This window comes from Ursus maritimus, unplaced genomic scaffold, assembly GCF_017311325.1.
Source record: "Ursus maritimus isolate PB19 unplaced genomic scaffold, ASM1731132v1 scaffold_13, whole genome shotgun sequence".
In the NCBI taxonomy this organism is placed as follows: Eukaryota; Metazoa; Chordata; class Mammalia; order Carnivora; family Ursidae; genus Ursus; species Ursus maritimus.
Genome location: NW_024423675.1, coordinates 26,290,733 through 26,309,729, shown reverse-complemented (window position 1 = coordinate 26,309,729; position 18,997 = coordinate 26,290,733). Strand labels below are relative to the sequence as shown.

The window sequence follows — 18,997 nt, the reverse complement described above, 5'->3', positions numbered from 1 at the left end:
TTATATTTATAATTTATTTAGTTGATACTTTTTCAAAGCTCTCAAAGCCATAAGTGATTGCTCAATGTTGTTAGGACAAGTGATTATGTTATTTAGCTGATGACAGAATGACTGAATGCAAGTCAGTTGGAAAGAAATCGCTTAAGAATCCATTTATCCTTGGAAGTTCTGCTTGACAAGGTACATTGGGTCAAGGCTATCTTTGAGTTGGGAATTTGTGTTCTTCTTGAGATGGACCCATAGTTCAGCTGTGCACTGTGAGCAAGAGTGGGCCATTATCTCTGGGCTTGCCCCAGAATCATCTGGGCTGGCTGTGGCCTGGACCATCCTTCTCTTTGCAGACTCACACCACAGAGCTGACACACTGCCAGACCATCTCTGGAGGACATGCAGTAAAGAGCCCTTCATCCTCAAAGCAAGCTCCTTTTTATCATTCCATAAGGAAAGTCAGCCCCTTATAGGGTAAATAAAGCTGAAAACAGAGAAAAATTTAGATATTTTTTTTTGAACCAAAATGACGCAGGCCTTTTTTTCTCCTTTCCTAGGTTCATTTGGCTGCTGATGTTACATTCTTGCAAGACAGACTGAAAGGCGACCGTGTGACAGAAATAGGAATAACATTTCTGAAAAAGCTAGATGAGAAAAAATGCAGACGGAAAAAATGAAGCCTTGCTTGCACAATGCCACAGGGTAGCCAGTTGAGGAATTAATATTATCTAAACTAAATTACTATTATCTAAACATACAGAGCCATAGAAATTTTGAATTGTTTCATAAGAGCATGGGCTTTAAAAGGCTTATACATCAGCCAGAAATTTGAAGTGTGGGACACTAGGATTTAAAGCTGTTTTTTTTCTTTGCTGATAAAGTATACATTTTCAATCTTATGTCGATAAGATTTCATATACAAACAACTCCTTATAAGATAGCATACATGAATTCACAGATGATATCGTCCATCCTAACAGAGCCCACTGATTTCATTTATTTATGGTAATGGGTAAAAAATACACAGTTGGTGTATTTATCCATTCTCATTGGAAAAAATAGATGAATGATACAATATAGAGTTCAATTTCTAGATACTGTATACTGCATTCCGTATAGAAACAGTGCCATTTATAACACTTTTCCATATGGATATGATTTCTCTCATATATTGGCTTGATTGATTACTTCAGCTTCCCGAAGCTGCTCTCTCTTGATTTATAATTACCAAGGCAAGCTGTTTATTTGCATGCTAATTCCGAAATATTTTTAAATAGCATTTAGTTTTAATTCATGTAATTTTTGGATAGTATTAATCAAATGTCTTCCTATTCTCATGAAACATTGCTGATGGTCAGGCCGGGAAACCTCTAAAATGAAAGGTAAATAATGTTTTTTTAAAAATTCTTTCTTACCCCAGAGCTTTTTCAGGTAGAATTTTTTGCTGTCATTTTTATCTCCTAAAAAACCTTACAAAGCATACTTTATCTGTGACCAGAACGTATTTAAAATTCAAAATGTACTGGATTAAAGAAACAGTAATCTTTCCCAGACCATCAGCATATGCAGGTAGTCTCAATGGCGGTCCAGACTGTCCTGGGCTCTGCAGAGAACTGAACTTCCAAGTTACGATTAGTGTGGACTCATCGGTTAAAACTGGTGTAAATGATACGATTGTGGTAGACCTCAACTAGACCTGAGGAGCCTGAAGACACGGTCCCAGGTCTGTTTCTAGTGCATTCTGCTGATCCTAACTAGTGGCTCATCTTGGGTGAGGTACCTTATCTCTCAAGCACACTCTCTGTCTCCCATGCATAAAATGGCACAATTGAACATGATAACTATCTTAAATTATATAAATGAGTTTAAATGACATCAAGAACCACCGAAATTCCACATTTTGGGATTCTGAAGACTATGAAGAAACGGTTCATTTCCTACCTGTCTCTTCAGAAGGACATCGAGGTCGGTATTAAGGACCAAATAGGGTCCCTGGGGCAGCTGCAAGAACCATGGAAAGAACTTCAAGCCAGTTCCACAGAAGACCAGGAGTAGAATCGGGAAGACGAGTAAAGGGATATCACAATGCCATGTATTTTAAGGCAATGCTTCCAAAAGAATGTGTGCCTGCCATCCATCCCAAAGCTTCCTTTTGGGATGTTTCCTTCTTCTGCTCTGTTTCCTCTTTCTCCTTTATAGTACACTCACCCCTCCAGGAACCCCAAAGACTCATGTCTAAGGGCCTTTCTCTTAAATCAGTACTCAACTAGCCCTCTTGTAAATATTCCCTGCTCTGGAGTATTCTCTTACCGACTATACCTTGCTCTCCTTTCTCTCCCCACCCAGCCATCCAAACTGCCTTGGCCCGCTGTCTTCATTGCTCAGCTACCTGAAGACAGCTGATCTCCTGAAGCCAGTGATGGCTTCAGGAGAAGTCTTGTTCTCTACCCTTTTTTCCCCCTCACCTTAGAGAGGGAGATCAGTCTTTTGGATTGACTTTGTCATATGGACAGTCACCTATTTAACCAAGAGAGAAGACTGTCTGTGCAGTAGTCCCCTCTTATGCACAGGGAAATGTTCCCAAACCCCCAGTGGATGCCTGAAGCCACGGATAGTACTGAACCCTATATATACTATGTTTTTCCAATATATGCATACCTGTGATAAAGCTTAATTTATAAATTAGGCACAGTAAGATATTTATAACAATAATAATAAAATAAAACAATTACTACAACATACTATAATAAAAGTTATATAAATGTGGGCTTTCTCTTTCTCAAAATGTCTTACTGTACTTTATTCACCTTTCTGTGATGAGGTGAGATGACAAAATGATGAAAAATGTGATGAGACAAAGTGAGGTCGCTGATGCAGGCGTTGGGAGGGACACTTAGGTTACTATGGATCTTCTGACCAGAAGTCAGGAGGACCATCTGCTTCGGGACTGGTTGGCTGTGGAAAGCAAAACCGCAGGTAAGCAGAGACAGCTGTATTCAGTAGGTGCTCTCTTCTGAAGAATGTAAGAATCTAAAAAGTGCTGTTTATTAGAAGTAGAGTCACATATATACATTTTCTAATAGCCACATTCAAAAAGTAAAAAGGAGTGGAGCCTGGGTGGAGTGTCTGCCTCTTGATTTCGGCTCAGGTCATGATCTAGGGGTCGTGGGATCTAGCCCTGCGTTGGGCTCTGTGCTCAGCGTGAAGTCTCCTGAAGATTCTCTTTCTCTCCCTCTACCCCTCCCCCTGTGTGTGCTCTCTCTCTCTCTCTCACATAAATAAATAAAATCTTTAAAAAGTAAAAAGGAGCAGAGAACTTTCATTTTAATAATATACTTTATTTAGACTAAGTATCCAAAATTTTAAAAATAGACTAGTTATCCAAAATATTATTATTTCAACATTTAGTCAATATAAAAATTGAGACCATTTATGTCACATCCTTTTTTTTTTAAAGATTTTATTTATTTATTTATTTGAGAGAGAGAGAGACAGCCAGCGAGAGAGGGAACACAAGCAGGGGGAGTGGGAGAGGAAGAAGCAGGCTCCTACGGGAGGAGCCTGATGTGGGGCTCGATCCCAGAATGCTGGGATCACACCCTGAGCTGAAGGCAGATGCTTAATGACTGTGCCACCCAGGAACCCCATATCACATCCTTTTCTTAAAATGTCTTCAAACTGTAGTGTTTTATACTGTTAACACATCTCAATTCAATGCTAAATTTTCAAAGCTCCCAGTAAAATGTAGTCCTATGAAAACAATAAAATTGTGTTTAGTGTTGTTTAATAGCTTCAATTTTTAAAGTTAAATGATCTAAAGTTAAATTAAAAATTCATTTCCTCAGCCACACTAGGCACATTTTAAGTGTTCAATAGCCATATGTGGCTAGAGGCTACTCTACTGTACAGCACAGGTCTGTAATTCCCAGTCAACGATCTATTATCTGGTCGCCTTGACCTTGGACACAAAGAATTAATGGGGGGATCCAAGTTAATAGAGAGGGAGAAAGGAGACAGAAAGGAAAAGGTAAGAAAGACCATCAGAGATCAATGAAATGCTGAGTGGTGACCCGTAAAAACAGGAAAGTTTCTATATGAAGGTTTCATACTAAAGACAGGTTGCACACCATCCTCTGGTTCCAAGTGTATTTTCACCCCCTTTGTGTGAAGCTGAGTCTTTCTAATAAAGGCCTTGTGGAAGTTGCACAGTGTAACTACAGAGTTATACAGTATTTTTATCTCCTAAAAGCCTTCACTCTGAACCCGAAATCTTGACCATTGCAGAGATATTTATCATCTTGGCAAAGCCAAAAGAGAAGAAAAGTCTGGAGCAGAGAGAGAGTTTATGGCTATTCAAATGACATCACCAGATTGCTGCCTGAGCTGTTTGCTGGAGAGACCTGCTGTGGTGGCCTTTTCACTGTGTAAAGTCGCCAGGAATCAGAAATCCTTCCCTCAGCAGCCCGCATACTTGTTTATTGTCTTCTCAAATCTCTTAAGTTTGTCCATTAGTTATTGGAAGCCTGGATCTCTTTAGCAGTTGGAATGGATTATTACGAATAAGTGGGAAGTTCCCTTTCCTCTCTGTTTATGAAGGACCAAAGTAGAAATATGGAAAACCAGATGCGTGAAGTGAGAGAATGACATTAAAACTCTTGTAACCAAAGAGGCCACTTTAATTAAGTTCTGCTAGATGTTAACTAACACAGTAAATGTCCAAAGAGATAACCCGAGTCGTTGTTAAGGGGCTGTCAGTTGGGATGGTAGACTGAGAGGTTGTTATATGTCACGGCCTCCTCCACCAGCTATGGAGGCTAATTAATTCTTCCTCAGTCACACCAAAGTCCATGATAGGTACCTTCCCAGCCCTGGAAACTTGGTGGGACAAACAGTTTCTTCTTTAAAAAGAGAGCCAAGCAGGGTGACTGGGTGGCTCAGTCGGTTAAACGTCTGCCTTGGGCTCAGATCATGATCTCAGGGTCCTGGGATTGAGCCCCATGTTGGGAATCCCCGCTCAGTGGGGAGTCTGCTTCTCCCTCTCCTTCTGCCCCTCCCCCTGCTTGTTCTCCCTTGAGAACTCTCTTTCCCNNCTCTCAAATAAACAAATAAAATCTTTAAAAAAAAAAGAAAGAAAGAAAAGAAAAGAAAGGGGAGAGCCAAGCCTTGTTTATTCTGCTTGGTTGCATATTTAAAAAAAAAAAAAAAGAAAAAAATCTGTCCAGTTGTTGTATTTCTTCATTCCGGTAAACCTTCCAGAACTTTAGCTGGACATGACCAGTGGTTGAGCAACAGTGGCTATGGCAACTAAGCAGACAGAAGGAAAGGCGATGCGGCAGTATAGTATACGGTCTATAACCTGAAGAGACACCCAGTTTTTATTCCATCAGCCGTAGTCACCCTACAACTGAGAGTAAGGCATAACCACAGCAATCATTAGTAAAACTTTCTTTTTCAAGCGTTTCACTAAGAAAGGAGGAGCTAGGGCACTGGGGGCTCAGTTGGTTGGGCAACTGCCTTCGGCTCAGGTCATGATCCCAGGGTCCCAGGATCCAGCCCCACATCAGGCTCCCTGCTCAGCGGGGAACCTGCTTTGCCCTCTCCCTCTGCCATTCCCACTGCTTGTGCTCTCCTGCTCTGTCAAATAAATAAATAAGTAAATAAATAAATAATCTTTTAAAAAAGGAGGAGCTAAACAAAACACATCAAAGGTTGGAAATCCTTTACTAAAAACAGGTAAGAAATAAATGTCCTAGGATGATTCCTCGTTCCCCTTCAAGCTCAAACTCCATCTTTCCCAATTAAATCTTTGTTTTTCTTCCTTCAGTTTCTTTTGTCTTCCGTTTTTTCTTCAAGGAGCTCTGTTGCCACTACGAATGATTCTTTTTCTTCTTCCCAAAGATTCTTCCTGCAGCTCCTTTCTTTCCTCCTTTATTCCCCCTTCCGCTTCCTGTACTTTCATCCTGCTTCATGTAACAGGTGTTGGTTGGCTGCCTGTATCTCCGCTAATAGATGACTATTTTTCTCTTCAGCTGCTCACCATTTTATCAGGCAACCCATCCTTCAGGAATTCATCACTATCCCCTGCTCCATTGCTATCCCCTGGACACAGTGGCTCTTTCCCAGGTGAAAATTACCTCTTTGCCAGTCAGAGCTAAGCCGGTCAGGACATGGCATTCCCCAGACCACAATCATTGCTGCTGACGTAGGGCAGGGTAGAGGTCAAGGGTGAACGGACTGAAAGAAGAAAAGTCTGCCTATTACACAAGCTAATAAATGTACTGCATTCTTTGAGCAAGTAGAGCTGTGCTTCTGTTATAGTCCTGCGACAAAGTTCACTGCCTGATGAATAGGGGAAAGGTCTAGATAATTTGCAACGTATTGGAGAATACCAAAAAGAATCAGCTTTATTATTACATTTTTCACATGGTTGAATGCTCAGTGAAATAAATTTGGCTTTGCAATGGCTCTCTCCTCACGAAAGGAGAGGGTCACAGGAGAGAGAGGCTAGAAACCATGTGTGATGGTGTGCGCCTACCCGGCACACAAGTCCCAGGAAAGGGAGACCCCGTAAGGAGAAGACATTTTCAATCAGTTGTAGCACTTTAAAAACAAACAAAACTCATACATTTCAGGTACTTCAACTATTTTTACTGGAAACTTAAATCCCATCAGGAGTCACCCGAGGATTCCAAAGTCAGAACAATCCTGATTTCTGGAAACTCCCAGTGGCCTAAATCTTTCAAGCCGGCAGACTTCTTAATGACTTGGTGTTTCCAAGCAGCGTGTAAATCACATAGATTTTAATGACTTAAAGGAGGAAAGGCTAATTCCCTGTGGTCTGTATATACCAAACAGTAGAAGCACCTGGAAATGCTGCTTTCTTGGTTTTGGATTCAATTAAGATTTTTATCTGGTGCTAGGCACATTGTGTGGTGTGTCACTTAATTTTCATAACAATCTGTGAGGAATTATATTGATAACAAAGACAAAGCATTGGATATGAAATTACCAAGGAGCTAAATTTGTTGGTGCTGTAAGTGCGTGAAGACCAGGCTGGTGAGTGGAGGGAGGGGGCAGTGGTTCCCCTGTGTCTCCTGTCTCCCTTGAGAGGCTGAGTGAGGAACCACAAAAAGAGGAGACAGCTTAGGAAAGAAGCTAATAATCCATGAATATTTTGAGTTTGAGGTGCCTTTGAAACCTCCCAACAACCTCAGAAGCTCAGAAGAGGCCGGGACTGAAGATGGGCTTTGGAGTCATCAGTCCATGGATAATAGTCAAAGCAGTGGATGTGGACAGCAACATCTGGGGAGAGCATGGACTTCAAGCAATACGAGGAACAAAGAGTGTCGACAAATACCACCATTCAAGAGGCAGCAGGGAAAGAAGAGCACAGGTGAGGCTGACCTTTCCGTCATAGACGGAGATGGGAGAACTTGGTGACGCGAACGCTAAGAGAGTCTCAAGGAGAGCGGGGTGGTCAGAGGCATTAGATGCCGCAGAAAAGCCAAGAAAGGCCAGAGAAGGGACACTGGGTTTAGTAAGGAGAGGGTCTCTGCCTCAGAGCAATTTCAGGGCAAGATGGAGGCAACAGACTCGTTGGAGTGGACTGAAGAGTCAGCAGGGGGAGAGAGACCATGTGATTATTTCAAGATGATTCTTGGAACTTGACTATAAGTGGAAAGAGATGGAGGATACTTGTGTAAAGTTGGGTGGCTCTTTGCTCTTTTATCTTTATTTTTTTAAGAATGCAGGCATTTGAAGATACAGGAGAGAGGGAATGACTGAGGAGGCAAGGCTCTGGGGAGGTCGAAGGGGTCAGGATCCAGATCAAACAAGTTTGGCTCTGAACGGCACAAAAGACTCCCCCATCCCCTAAGAAAAAAACAAAGAAGGTGAGAGGGGGCATGGTTGGGGATGGGATGGGAGATGTTAGGAGAAGACCTTGACAGAGCTTATGACCGTGGCCTCAAGCTTCCCTGTGAAGCAGGGTCTTTGTGGAGATGGAGGTGGAGGGAAGCTGGATGAGGATACCTTCTACTGTAGGCCCTGGCTCATGCTCTCCCACTCACACCCTAAATAGAAAACAGCCCAGCCTTCCAGTTGAGTGAGCATACACATGCCTGGGGAGAAAACACAGATCACCTCTACTTCTGTGCCCCAATGAACCGTTCTTCACCCTCACACCAACACAAGAGGGATAACATGGTGACGGGAGGCGCTTACCTGAGACTCACCTGGATCACAAGCAGGATTTCCTCCGCCTCCAAAGGAAAGCGAGAGATTTGGTTGCTGGCCCTCTTAGAGAGCTCTTCATGCAGCAAGTCGATTTGTGGCTTCAAAGTTGTCCCCGCTACTCCTGGGTTCTGAAACTGCTGATGGTCCACGCTGAGAAATGACCCCTCAGGAAAACCACAGAAAGCCCCAAAAGCGGACTACCAAGACTTGTCAGGTGATGTTCCCGAAGATGTAAAAGAAATGACATTGTTTCCCTTCGGGGAAGATTTTCCATGGGTTCATAGAGAATCTAGCAGATGCCACTCTTGGGAAAAATAAAACCACCCCAGGGAAAGCAGCATGAAAGCTGGAACTAGTAAGTGAAAGTGCCCATAGACATAATTTTTACTGCTGCAGACACTTACAACCAACAGGAAGAAGCAAATCCCCTCCCCCACTGTCAGTAGTCCCTGACAAGTGTAACTCGTGACTGTCTTCTGGCCGCCTGGGGCATGTCTGATGGTGAGGAAAAGCTCCAGGTCTAAACAATATACTTTTCAACCACCTTTCGAGGTGAAAAACTGGCCTTTAAGCTTTTCCAAACACCTGCTGGATGGAGTCCCTCACAAGGATGTCAAATCGAAGTGAATGAATGGGAGGAAAGGAGCCCCAAAATCAGTTGCTTGAGTTTAGACAACTCAAGAGGCAATTCTTTGCCAAGAATTCAACTACTCCAGGCCCAGCAGTTGATTAAGATGGGGTTTCTGTGCGTGGACTGGGCCCACTGTCTCTTGGCAAAGATTCGTACTCTATAATCTAAAGTTAAATATAGTTGGACACAGTTGAACTACGTCTCGATGATGTGTCTGGTAGCTACCTTCTGGAGGCAGAAACAGTTGCAGCAGATTTGACTTGGAGGCAGGGAGAGAGATGTACAATAACTCAGAAAGTTCTCTTCAGTGCGGGGCTGGTGGACCTTCTAGAAAAAGCTATAAAGATAAAATTTTAGGACCAAACATAGTCTTGGAGGTATCTAAAGTGTACTACTTTTTTAGATTAATAAGGTTACTGAGACCTGAAAGGTGATAATGATGTCACAAGAGAGACCCCAGGTAAAAGCAAATTAATAAATAAATACTAGCTGTGCAATTGCTTATTCTGATACAGACACAGGCATAGTCGAGTTCCCACTGTCTCATCAGGGACCTTACTCTGTCCCATCTCCACTTGACTCCTTCTCATAAGCCTAAAATGATACTCAAGACTCTACCGTCCTAGAAAAAAAAATTCTCTTGACACTGTTTCCCTTCTTCTACTGGCAAACTTGAAGAAAATATGATATAGTAAGAAAATGTTCTATGGCCTGAATGTTTGCCTCCCCCCAAATTTCATATGTTGAAGTCCTCATTCCCAGCATGATGGTTTTTAGAGGTGGGATCTTTGGAGTGTGATTGGAGTTAGATTAGGTCTTGAGAGTGGGGCCCTCATCATGGGGTTAATGGTCTTAGAAAAAGAGAATGAGACCCATGACCTCTCCCCACCCCCACCCCCCTGAGATGTGAGGATATGACAGAACAGCCACCAAGGAGAGGGTCCTCACCAGACACCGAATCTGCTAGCATCTTGGTCTTGAACGTCCCAGCCTCCAGAACTGTGAGAAAGAAATGTCTGCTGTTGTGTAAGCTGCCAAGTCTGTGGAGTTTAGTTAAGGCAGCCCAAATTGCCTAAGAAAGGCAGCCAGCTTTGAAAGTGTCTAATTCTGTGTCAAAACGCTTTCCAGTGCTTACCTCAAATTTCTCTATCCTGACTCTTCTCTTGTATTTCAGCTGGCTATTGATTATAAGTCTCTCTCATTCCTCTCCAGCTCCTCTTCCTTCCCCAGATTTTGCTATATGCAGGCTCCATGGTTGGCACTGTGCTCGAGGCAGACATTCTCCCTGGTCGTGCCAGGAGAAAACGTCTCCTCTTTAGCCTCTTCACCCAGCTGCTCTTTTTCCCTACTCTACCTACATGTCCCAGAAGCACATATTTGGTGCATCCCGAAGCCAGCTCATCATGTCCTCTCCCTCCCTGCAAAACCTCTTTTTCCTCCAAGCTCAATGCCCTAGATAACTGTCCCATTGCTAAAACTAGAAGTCTCATATTAATTTCTGACTCCTCTTTTCCTCTTACCCTTACATCTAATCTGTCACCAAGCTCTTTTAATTCTACATCCTAACCTCCTCTTGATCTGTCTTTTCCCCTTAGTTTAGGGCCTCGTCTCTAAGTTGCTTCCTGATGTGGTTTTTCATGTCTCTTTCTCTCCACTCCAGAATCAAGTGCTCTCTGTAATGTACAAACCAGATACTGGTGCAGCCACGCTGCAAACCTCTGTGTTCCTGTCTACAGGATATAGCTTCTAGAACATACTATAGTCCTTATCCATCAAGTGAAGTCCAGTTCCACCTCCCACATATGTCTGCTACTCAGTGAAGACTATCCTAAGTGGCCCATCTCTTCACCCCATCCCCCAGACTGAGTGAGTTACCCACTAATTTCTAGTCTCTGTAGTACATTTTACATATCTCTACCCTATAAGCTGAGTATTTTCTCACATGGCTTTTTTCTCCAATTAGTCTGTGGGTTCTCCTTTGACAAAGATTACATCTTATTTATCTTTGTGTTCCCAGAACCTGGCACAGTCCCTGACAATCAATGCTTACTAATATTTTTTGAGTGGCAAATGTACAGAGTGAATGAGTGAATGAATGAATGAATGAGATGATAACTTATAGGACTTACTGGCCCACTTTGGAAGATTGTCCTCCATTTTGCCTTCTTCGTGTGGCCTTCTACTGCTAATGTCAAGCTTTTAGGGAAAGGTTCTCTGAAATACCAATATAAAGCACGTGGCATGTGTCTGTGTAATTACAGACTCTTTTGGCCACGAGGATTCCTAGGTGCCTTGACTGATCACGCCCGGAACCATGGACTGTGCTTTGCTTAAGAAGGAGCATATTAGGCAGGAGATCACAACTTCACTGCATATTTGCTCTGCCCCTTAATTTTCTGGTGTGGCCAGAGGCTCCATGACAAATAGGGTGAATGTTCTTTATTCTACTTGTCCTTTAGCTCCCTCAAGGGTTCATTTTCCTCAAGGCACATGCTCTAAAATTAAAAACTGTAGGGGCTATAATAGAATGAAAGTGCACACATTATCAAAAGAGATTTTATTCACCCTCATAGGTAAATTGAAGTAATCTTAAAAAAGCCAAGTAAAAGTGCTCATTGTATCACCAAGTCTTGCTAAATAACACCTCTGTCCCTTCTCTAAACATCTCTTGAATCAAGTTCCTGTTTTCCCTACCACAGCCATGATTCTCTCATCCTGCTCTCCCTGGAAGCCCACCACTATTTTCTTCATTATGTTATGTGGGAGACTGGTGTGGTAGTTATTTAGGATATTGTCGTCTCTTTACAGACATATGTTAGACAACTTTGGGAAAAGACAGCATATTTGTATTTTTGTTTAAACTAATTCACACAAAAAATTAATCAAATATGGCAAAATATTAATTGTAGATGTCTGTACAAGGTTATTCATTTGTATTAACTAAAAAATAAAAATCAAATGTCTACCCATAAAGGGCTGATTGAATAAACTATAGTACATTCACATAATGGAGTACTATACTGCTATCAAAAAGAAATGAGTACTATCTTATTTACTGTATGGCATGATGACCTCTAGACTATATTGTCAAGTAATAAAAAGGGGAGTGGAAAAGAGTGTACGTATATATATTTTTTAATGGAAGGTTAATCAAAAACGTTTTTTATTTTTAAAAGATTTTATTTATTTATTTACTTATTCATTTATTTATTTATTTTACAGAGCAAAAGAGAGCGTGCATGCAAGTGCAAGCAAGGGGAGGAGCAGAGAGGGAGGGAGAGGATGGGGGAAAGAATTTCACACCGACTCCCTGCTGAGTGGGAGCCCAACGCAGGTAGCTCTCAGGACCTTGAGATCATGACCTGAGCTGAAACCAAGAATCAGAGGCTTAACTGACGGAGCCAACCAGGCATCCCAATCAAAAGCATTTTTTAAAAGGATGCCATTGAGAGAGGGAACAGTATAGAAGCAATAAGGATGAAAGCTAGATTTCTCAAAATACACCTCTTTAGGTGATTCAGTTTTGTAACCATAGAATCACTTCATACAACAAATATTTTAAATTAAAAGCAGTTCTTGGGGCGCCTGGGTGGCGCAGTCATTAAGCGTTTGCCTTCGGCTCAGGGTGTGATGCCAGCGTTCTGGGTTCGAGCCCCACATCAGGCTCCTCCGCTGGGAGCCTGCTTCTTCCTCTCCCACTCCCCCTGCTTGTGTTCCCTCTCTCGCTGGCTGTCTCTGTCAAATAAGTAAATACAATCTTTAAATTAAAAAAAAAAGCAGTTCTTAACAAATGAAAGCAAAATTAAATAAATGAAACTAACTACATATTGAGTTAGTGGCATAGAAGAACTAATTCAGGTGATTTTAAACAAGGTAATCTGATTGTACAACCTTAGAAGGATATACCTTAAGGACAAAAAGGAGCAGAAAAACAATAAAAATAAAAATCCTAAACTTCTCTCAGAAATCAAATTGTCTACAGTAGTGTTGGTATCATTATTTTGAGTCTTTTGGATGTATATTGGGGTATTAAGAAATGTAGTAATCATGTGGCTATTAGGACCTGGGATTTGGGGGATGAAAAGAATGAGACAAAAGTCAGTTTGATAGAGTTAAATTTAATTTAAAAAAAAAATTTTTTTTAAAGATTAAAAAAAAATTTTTTTAATATTTTTTAAAAGAAATCTCCTCTTTGGGGCACCTGGGTGGCACAGCGGTTAAGCGCCTGCCTTCGGCTCAGGGCGTGATCCCGGCGTTATGGGATTGAGCCCCACATCAGGCTCCTCCGCTATGAGCCTGCTTCTTCCTCTCCCACTCCCCCTGCTTGTGTTCCCTCTCTCGCTGGCTGTCTCTATCTCTGTCAAATAAATAAATAAAATCTTTAAAAAAAAAAAAAAAGAAATCTCCTCTTTGAGGTGACACCTGGGTGGCTCAGTTGGCTAAGCATCTGCCTTCAGCTCAGGTCATGATCCCAGGGTCCTGAGATCAAGTCCTACATCACATAGGGCTCCTTGCTCAGCAGGGAGCCTGTTTCTCCTTCTCCCTCTGCCTGTTGCTCACCATGTTTGTACTCTCTCTTTCAATCTGACAAATAAATAAAATCTTAAAACAAAAGCCATTTAGTCTAGAATTTGAGTTGGAAACTATCTATATAATGTATCTTAATCTTAAGAAATCCAGATATGATACCAAAAACACAGGCAACAAAAGAAAAAAATAGATAAATTGTAGTACATCAAAATTAAAAATTCTGGGGGCGCCTGGGTGGCTCAGTCAGTTAAGCAAGCATCTGCCTTCGGCTCAGGTCGTAATCCCAGGGTCCTGGTATCGAGCCCCGTATCAGGCTCCCTGCTCAGCAGGAAGCCTGCTTCTCCCTCTCCCACTCCCCCTGCTTGTATTTCCTCTTTCCCTGCCTCTCTGTCAAAAAAATAAAATCTTTTAAAAAAATTAAAAAGTCTGTGCATTAAAGAACACAACCGTGAAAAGTCACCCTGTGAAGTAGTAGAAAATATTTTCAAATAATATATCTGATAACAGGTAACATCCAGAATGGATAAAGAACTCCTACCACTCAACAACAAAAAATAACTCGTGAAAAAAATGGGCAAATCATTGAAGATTTTTCCAAAAAAGATATACAAATGGCCACATGCAAAGATGCGCAACGTCGAACCATCAGGGTAATGCAAATTAAAACCACAATGAGATAACCACCTCACACCCATTAGGGTGGGTATTACCAAAAAACAAACAAAACAGAAGTATTTTTTTTAAACAAGTGTGTCGAGGATGTGGAGAAATTGGAATCCTTGTGCCGTGTTAGTGGGAATGTGAAATGGCGCAGCCTCCATGGAAAACAGTGTGGCGGTTCCTCAAAAAATTAAAAATTGATCTAAAAACATGATTCAGTATTTCCTCTTCTGGGTATATACCCAAAAGAATCAAAAGCAGAGTCTCAAAGAGATGTCTGTACACCCATGTTCATTGCAGCATTATTCACAATAACCAAAAAGTAGAAACAGCCCGAGCGTCCACCAAAAAGGATGTTATTCAACCTTAAAAAGGAAGGAAATTCTGACAGAAGCTACAACGTGTATGAACCTTGAACACATTAAGCCGATGCCAAACAGATAGATAGCGCATGATCCGACTTACGTGAGGTTCCTAGAGCAGTCAAAGGCTTGAAACAGAAGATAGAATGGAGGTTGCCAGGGGCTGGGGGAAAAGGGGCTTGGGGAGACATTGGTTAATGAGTACGGAGTTCAGTACTGCAAGATGCAGAGAGTTCAGGAAATGGTTAGCGGTGATGGTTGCACAACAATGGGAAATACTTAGTACTACTGAATTGTACGCTTAAAAATGGCTAAGACGGTAAATTTTATGTTATGTATATTTTACCATAACTAACAATTTTAAAAATAATGAATCAAATGGCTACAATAAAGAATTGATATTTTAGGGGCACCTGGGTGGCTCAGTCGGTTAAGCATCTGCCTTCGGCTCAGGTCATGATCTCAGGGACCTAGGATGGAGCCCTGAGTTGGGTTCCCTGCACTCCCTGCTCAGCGGGTAGCCTGCTTCTCCCTCTCCCTCTGCCTGCCGCTCCCCCTGCTTGTACTCTCTCTCTCTGTCAAATAAATAAATAAAATCTAAAAAAAAAAAAAAAGAATTGATATTTTAAAAAGACATTTAAGGGACACACCAATTTGTAGTTTATGGACCTTATTTGAATCCCAATTCAGACAAGTAACACCTTAGGGGCACCTGGCTGGCTCAGTTGGAAGAGCGTGTGACTTTTGATCTCAGGGTCTTGAGTGTGAACCCCACTTCGGGTGTAGAAATTACTAGAACATAGGGGCTCCTGGGTGGCTCAGTCATTAAGCATCTGCCTTCGGCTCAGGTCGTGATCCCGGGGTCCTGGGATCAAGCCCCACATTGGGCTCCCCGCTCTGCGGGAAGCCTGCTTCTCCATCTCACACTCCCCCTGCTTGTGTTCCCTCTCTTGCTGGCTGTCTCTCTGTCAAATAAATAAATAAAATCTTTAAAAAAAAAAAAAGAAATTACTAGAACATAAACAAACTTAAAAAAAAAGAATGAAGTAATACCTTTATGAGGGATGTGGGAACTTAAATACTGACTGGATATTTAATGATATGAAGGAATTATTGTTTTTTAGGTGTAATAATGGTATCGTGGACTTTCTTTTTGGGGTGGTTTTTGTTTTGTTTTAGTTTTTGTTTTAATTAAGACTTTGTTTTTTTAGGGGCACCTGGGTGGCTCAGTCGGTTAAGTGTCTGCCTTTGGCTCATGCCCCAGGTCATGATCCTGGGGTCCCAGGATGGAGCCCCACATTGGGCTCCCTGCTCAGTGGGGAGTCTGCTTGTCCCTCTGCCCCTCCCCCTGCTTGGGCTCTCTCTCTCTTTCAAATAAATAAATAAGATCTTAAAAAAAAAGACTTTGTTTTTTTTGGAGCAGTATTAGGTTCACAGTAAAATTAAGGGGAAGGTACGGAGCTTTCCCATTTACCCCCCCACACACACACACATGCACAGCCTCCCCCATTACTAACCTCCTCCACCAGAGTGGTACATTTGTCACAACTGATGAACGTCTGCTGACACATCATAATCACCCAGAGTCCGCAGTTCACATCATTGTTCACACTCAGTAGTATGCATTCTGTAGGCATTGTAAGTACTATTTTCTAAGATACATACTTATATATTTAGACATTTGGGATGTGCCTCAAAACAATCTGGGAATGGAGGGAAGTGTGGTGGAATGTAGATAAGATGGGTAATGAGTTGGTAATTGTTGAAACTGACTTATGGGTACAAGAGGCTTCCTTGCATTATTTTCTCTACTTATGTTTATTCTTGAAACTTCCCCATAACGAACACATTTTTAAAATGTTGATAGGGGCGCCTGGGTAGCGCAGTCGTTAAAGCGTCTGCCTTCGGCTCAGGGCGTGATCCCAGCGTTCTGGGATCGAGTCCCACATCGGGCTCCTCCGCTGGGAGCCTGCTTCTTCCTCTAAATAAATAAATAAATAATAAAATGTTTATAATTCTGGTATCTATGTTTATAGTGGTTCATTATACTATTCTCTTTTTCTCTGTGTTTATATAATTTTCATAATGCCAAGTTAAAAAAATGAGCAGAATGACCATCTATACCCAATGGTATCACCAATTTCCTTACTAACTCCATCGTCTACAGGGCAAAGTGTAAGTTCCCTGTGATGACAAATACGGCTGTCTGTGACCGGCCCTCTGCTCTGCTTTCCAGCCCTTGCCTTCAGGGCAACGTTAACGGAATTTTGTTCCTAAATACACAGTGCTGTTGGTGCCTCTGCCTTTTCACGTGGTCCTCCGTGTTCCTGCAATGCTCTTCTGCTTGGACACCTGGCAAGCAATTCATCTTCCAAAAACCTCTTCAGGGCTCAGGTTCTCTAAAACCTCCCCTTCTCACCTCTCTCAACTCCTTAATCAGTATATCTCTTGCCTCATTCCATAAATATCTGAGGCAGCTCCCAGGCAAATTATCACTCTACTATTTCTCTGACATGTACAAGCATGAATCTTCACACAAATTTCATGGCATTATAATTATTTGATTATGGGGCCCCCTCACTAGGCTCTGATCATACAGTGCATGCGAGATAAATATTTATTAAATCAACCTGGCTCCTGCTTCAAAAATTTCTGAGTGACATTGCACAAATTTCTGAGGAGGAAAGGCTAAAATGAACAAAACCTATTCAATAACCAGAGTATTGTTTTTCATAGTCTAAATCAATAGAGAAAACAAAACAGTCACCAGAACTAACTAAAGAGGTCACTAAAGATTTTGTGTCAACTCAGGACACACAAAAAAATTCTTCTCAACGGGCAGATCATGATGGCTCCAGTCATAAAATTATTTTTAATCACTTCAGAAAACACAGGAAGATCTTACGTGGAAGCTAAGGTCATGTACATATTTCTCTCTGTAGATGTAAGAACCATATTTGGAGGACCCCTGAAAGAGACTTTGGCATTGGAAAGTGCCGATTAGTAACATTGGTGACATTTGCAGATTCTCTCCATACGTTTCAATGATCGTTTTAGTAATTCCCTTGTTTCTCTTTTAAGTGTCCTTTTTAAAAATGTATTCACACAAATAATTTAAAGTTAGATAAGAGTATAAACTATTTCCTACCTCCCCTCCTTGACCTCCACCACTTCTACCTTCCACCATTTCCTGAGTCACATCAGCACCTCCTTTCTACTCCTGTCAACCGATTCTTCTGGCATCTACCTTATTTTTTCACATAATATTCTTATATAACTTTCTTCATTTCTCAGTGGGAGACATCATTTTTTTGACTTCCACATAGAAATAAAAGGCTTTCTCACACACAGCCTTCATCCTAACCACACATATAGGCAAACTTCCTTACCCTTACCCCTCCTATTATGGCGGAATTGAACTTAGACCAATAGCAGTGGTTCCACTGCCATGGCTATGTAAACACTATAGACCACGGGACCATGTAGCACCCTAAGAGGAGATTTCCTTTCCTCCACAACTTTTGGTTTTCCATGGAGTTAACAATAGAACATTTTCATATTTTCTTAGCTTTCTCTATTCTAATCATTAATCTTCAAATTCTTGACTTGCATACATCTTCTCTCAGTATTTTCAAATCCATTACATTTTCTATCAATTTATCTTCTTAAAGAAGTCTCAAGCCTTCTGATGTTGTCTTGCTGCTTAGCTATTACAGTCCAATATCAACAACTAAGATCTTGATATTGCTGAGAACTGCACGTTGGGAAGGACAAAGAGATGCTCACCACCGGTCACTGGTCATGTGCAAATCCCATTTCCTTAACCCGTCAAAATTACAGTTCTTTTTACACATGAGTACAGTCTAAAACTCTCGAAAAATTGCCTAATGGTCAGCAGCGGAAGAGGAGACTATGACACTCGGGTAGAGAGAATGAGATGTGATGTCACTTACCAACATTGGGGAGGATGGACTTTAGAGTCAAGTTAGCAGATTTCAGTAGGCTCTGTATTAGTTACCTTTTGCTATGGAACCAATCACCTCATAACTTAGTACAACAATTTATTATCTCACAGTCTCTGTGGGTCAAGAATTCAGAGGCAGCTCAGCTGGGTGGTTCCTGCCCTTCCACATAGAATAATATAAGGGGGGGGGGTATTTAAATGTGAATCTCAAATGTGTTGTTTTATGGAAATCTCTTTTGTTGGGCAGCCAGATTTGCTAGATCTAGCTCCTCTGACCTACTGCCCGGAGAATAAAGGCCTGAATGCCAGCATTCTGGGAGCCAGGTTGGGTAAGAAGGCTGAGGAAATAAAAATTCGGTATATACATTTTAACTTAATTCCCATGTGTTCAGTATAGTGCCCCTGCCTTCAACTAGCCTAGTGTTCCTCAGTTCAGAAATCTTTTTGAAAAACTGTATCTAGGATTGAAATTCCCAGCTTTTCCTAGGGTACAGAGAAGCGGTTGCCCAGCCACTGGAATGGGGACAGAGATGTGAGATTGGCTGAAAGCTGTTGTTAGCCCCACCACCAGTCCCGTTTCCAGAGGTGACTGGTGCTGCTAATTCCTGAGCCTTTCTAAACAGTCCC

General features: G+C 41.7%; 1 protein-coding gene and 1 long non-coding RNA gene across 2 annotated transcripts in view; one reads left to right on the top strand and one right to left on the bottom strand.

The window, feature by feature from the left end:
* TRAPPC3L (trafficking protein particle complex subunit 3L) overlaps nt 1-665 on the top strand; it is a 34,648-nt gene extending 33,983 nt beyond the window's left edge. The window contains 1 exon segment of the mRNA XM_008691186.1: nt 546-665. Within this exon segment, the coding sequence (XP_008689408.1) occupies nt 546-665 (120 nt within the window).
* Nucleotides 666-2,770: 2,105 nt separating this feature from the next.
* Nucleotides 2,771-9,206, bottom strand: LOC121102231. The gene is made up of 2 exons (XR_005834277.1): nt 8,212-9,206; nt 2,771-2,943 (listed from the first exon to the last, which is right to left on the bottom strand). It is a non-coding gene; the product is annotated as an uncharacterized LOC121102231 (long non-coding RNA).
* Between the last annotated feature and the right edge of the window lie 9,791 nt (nt 9,207-18,997).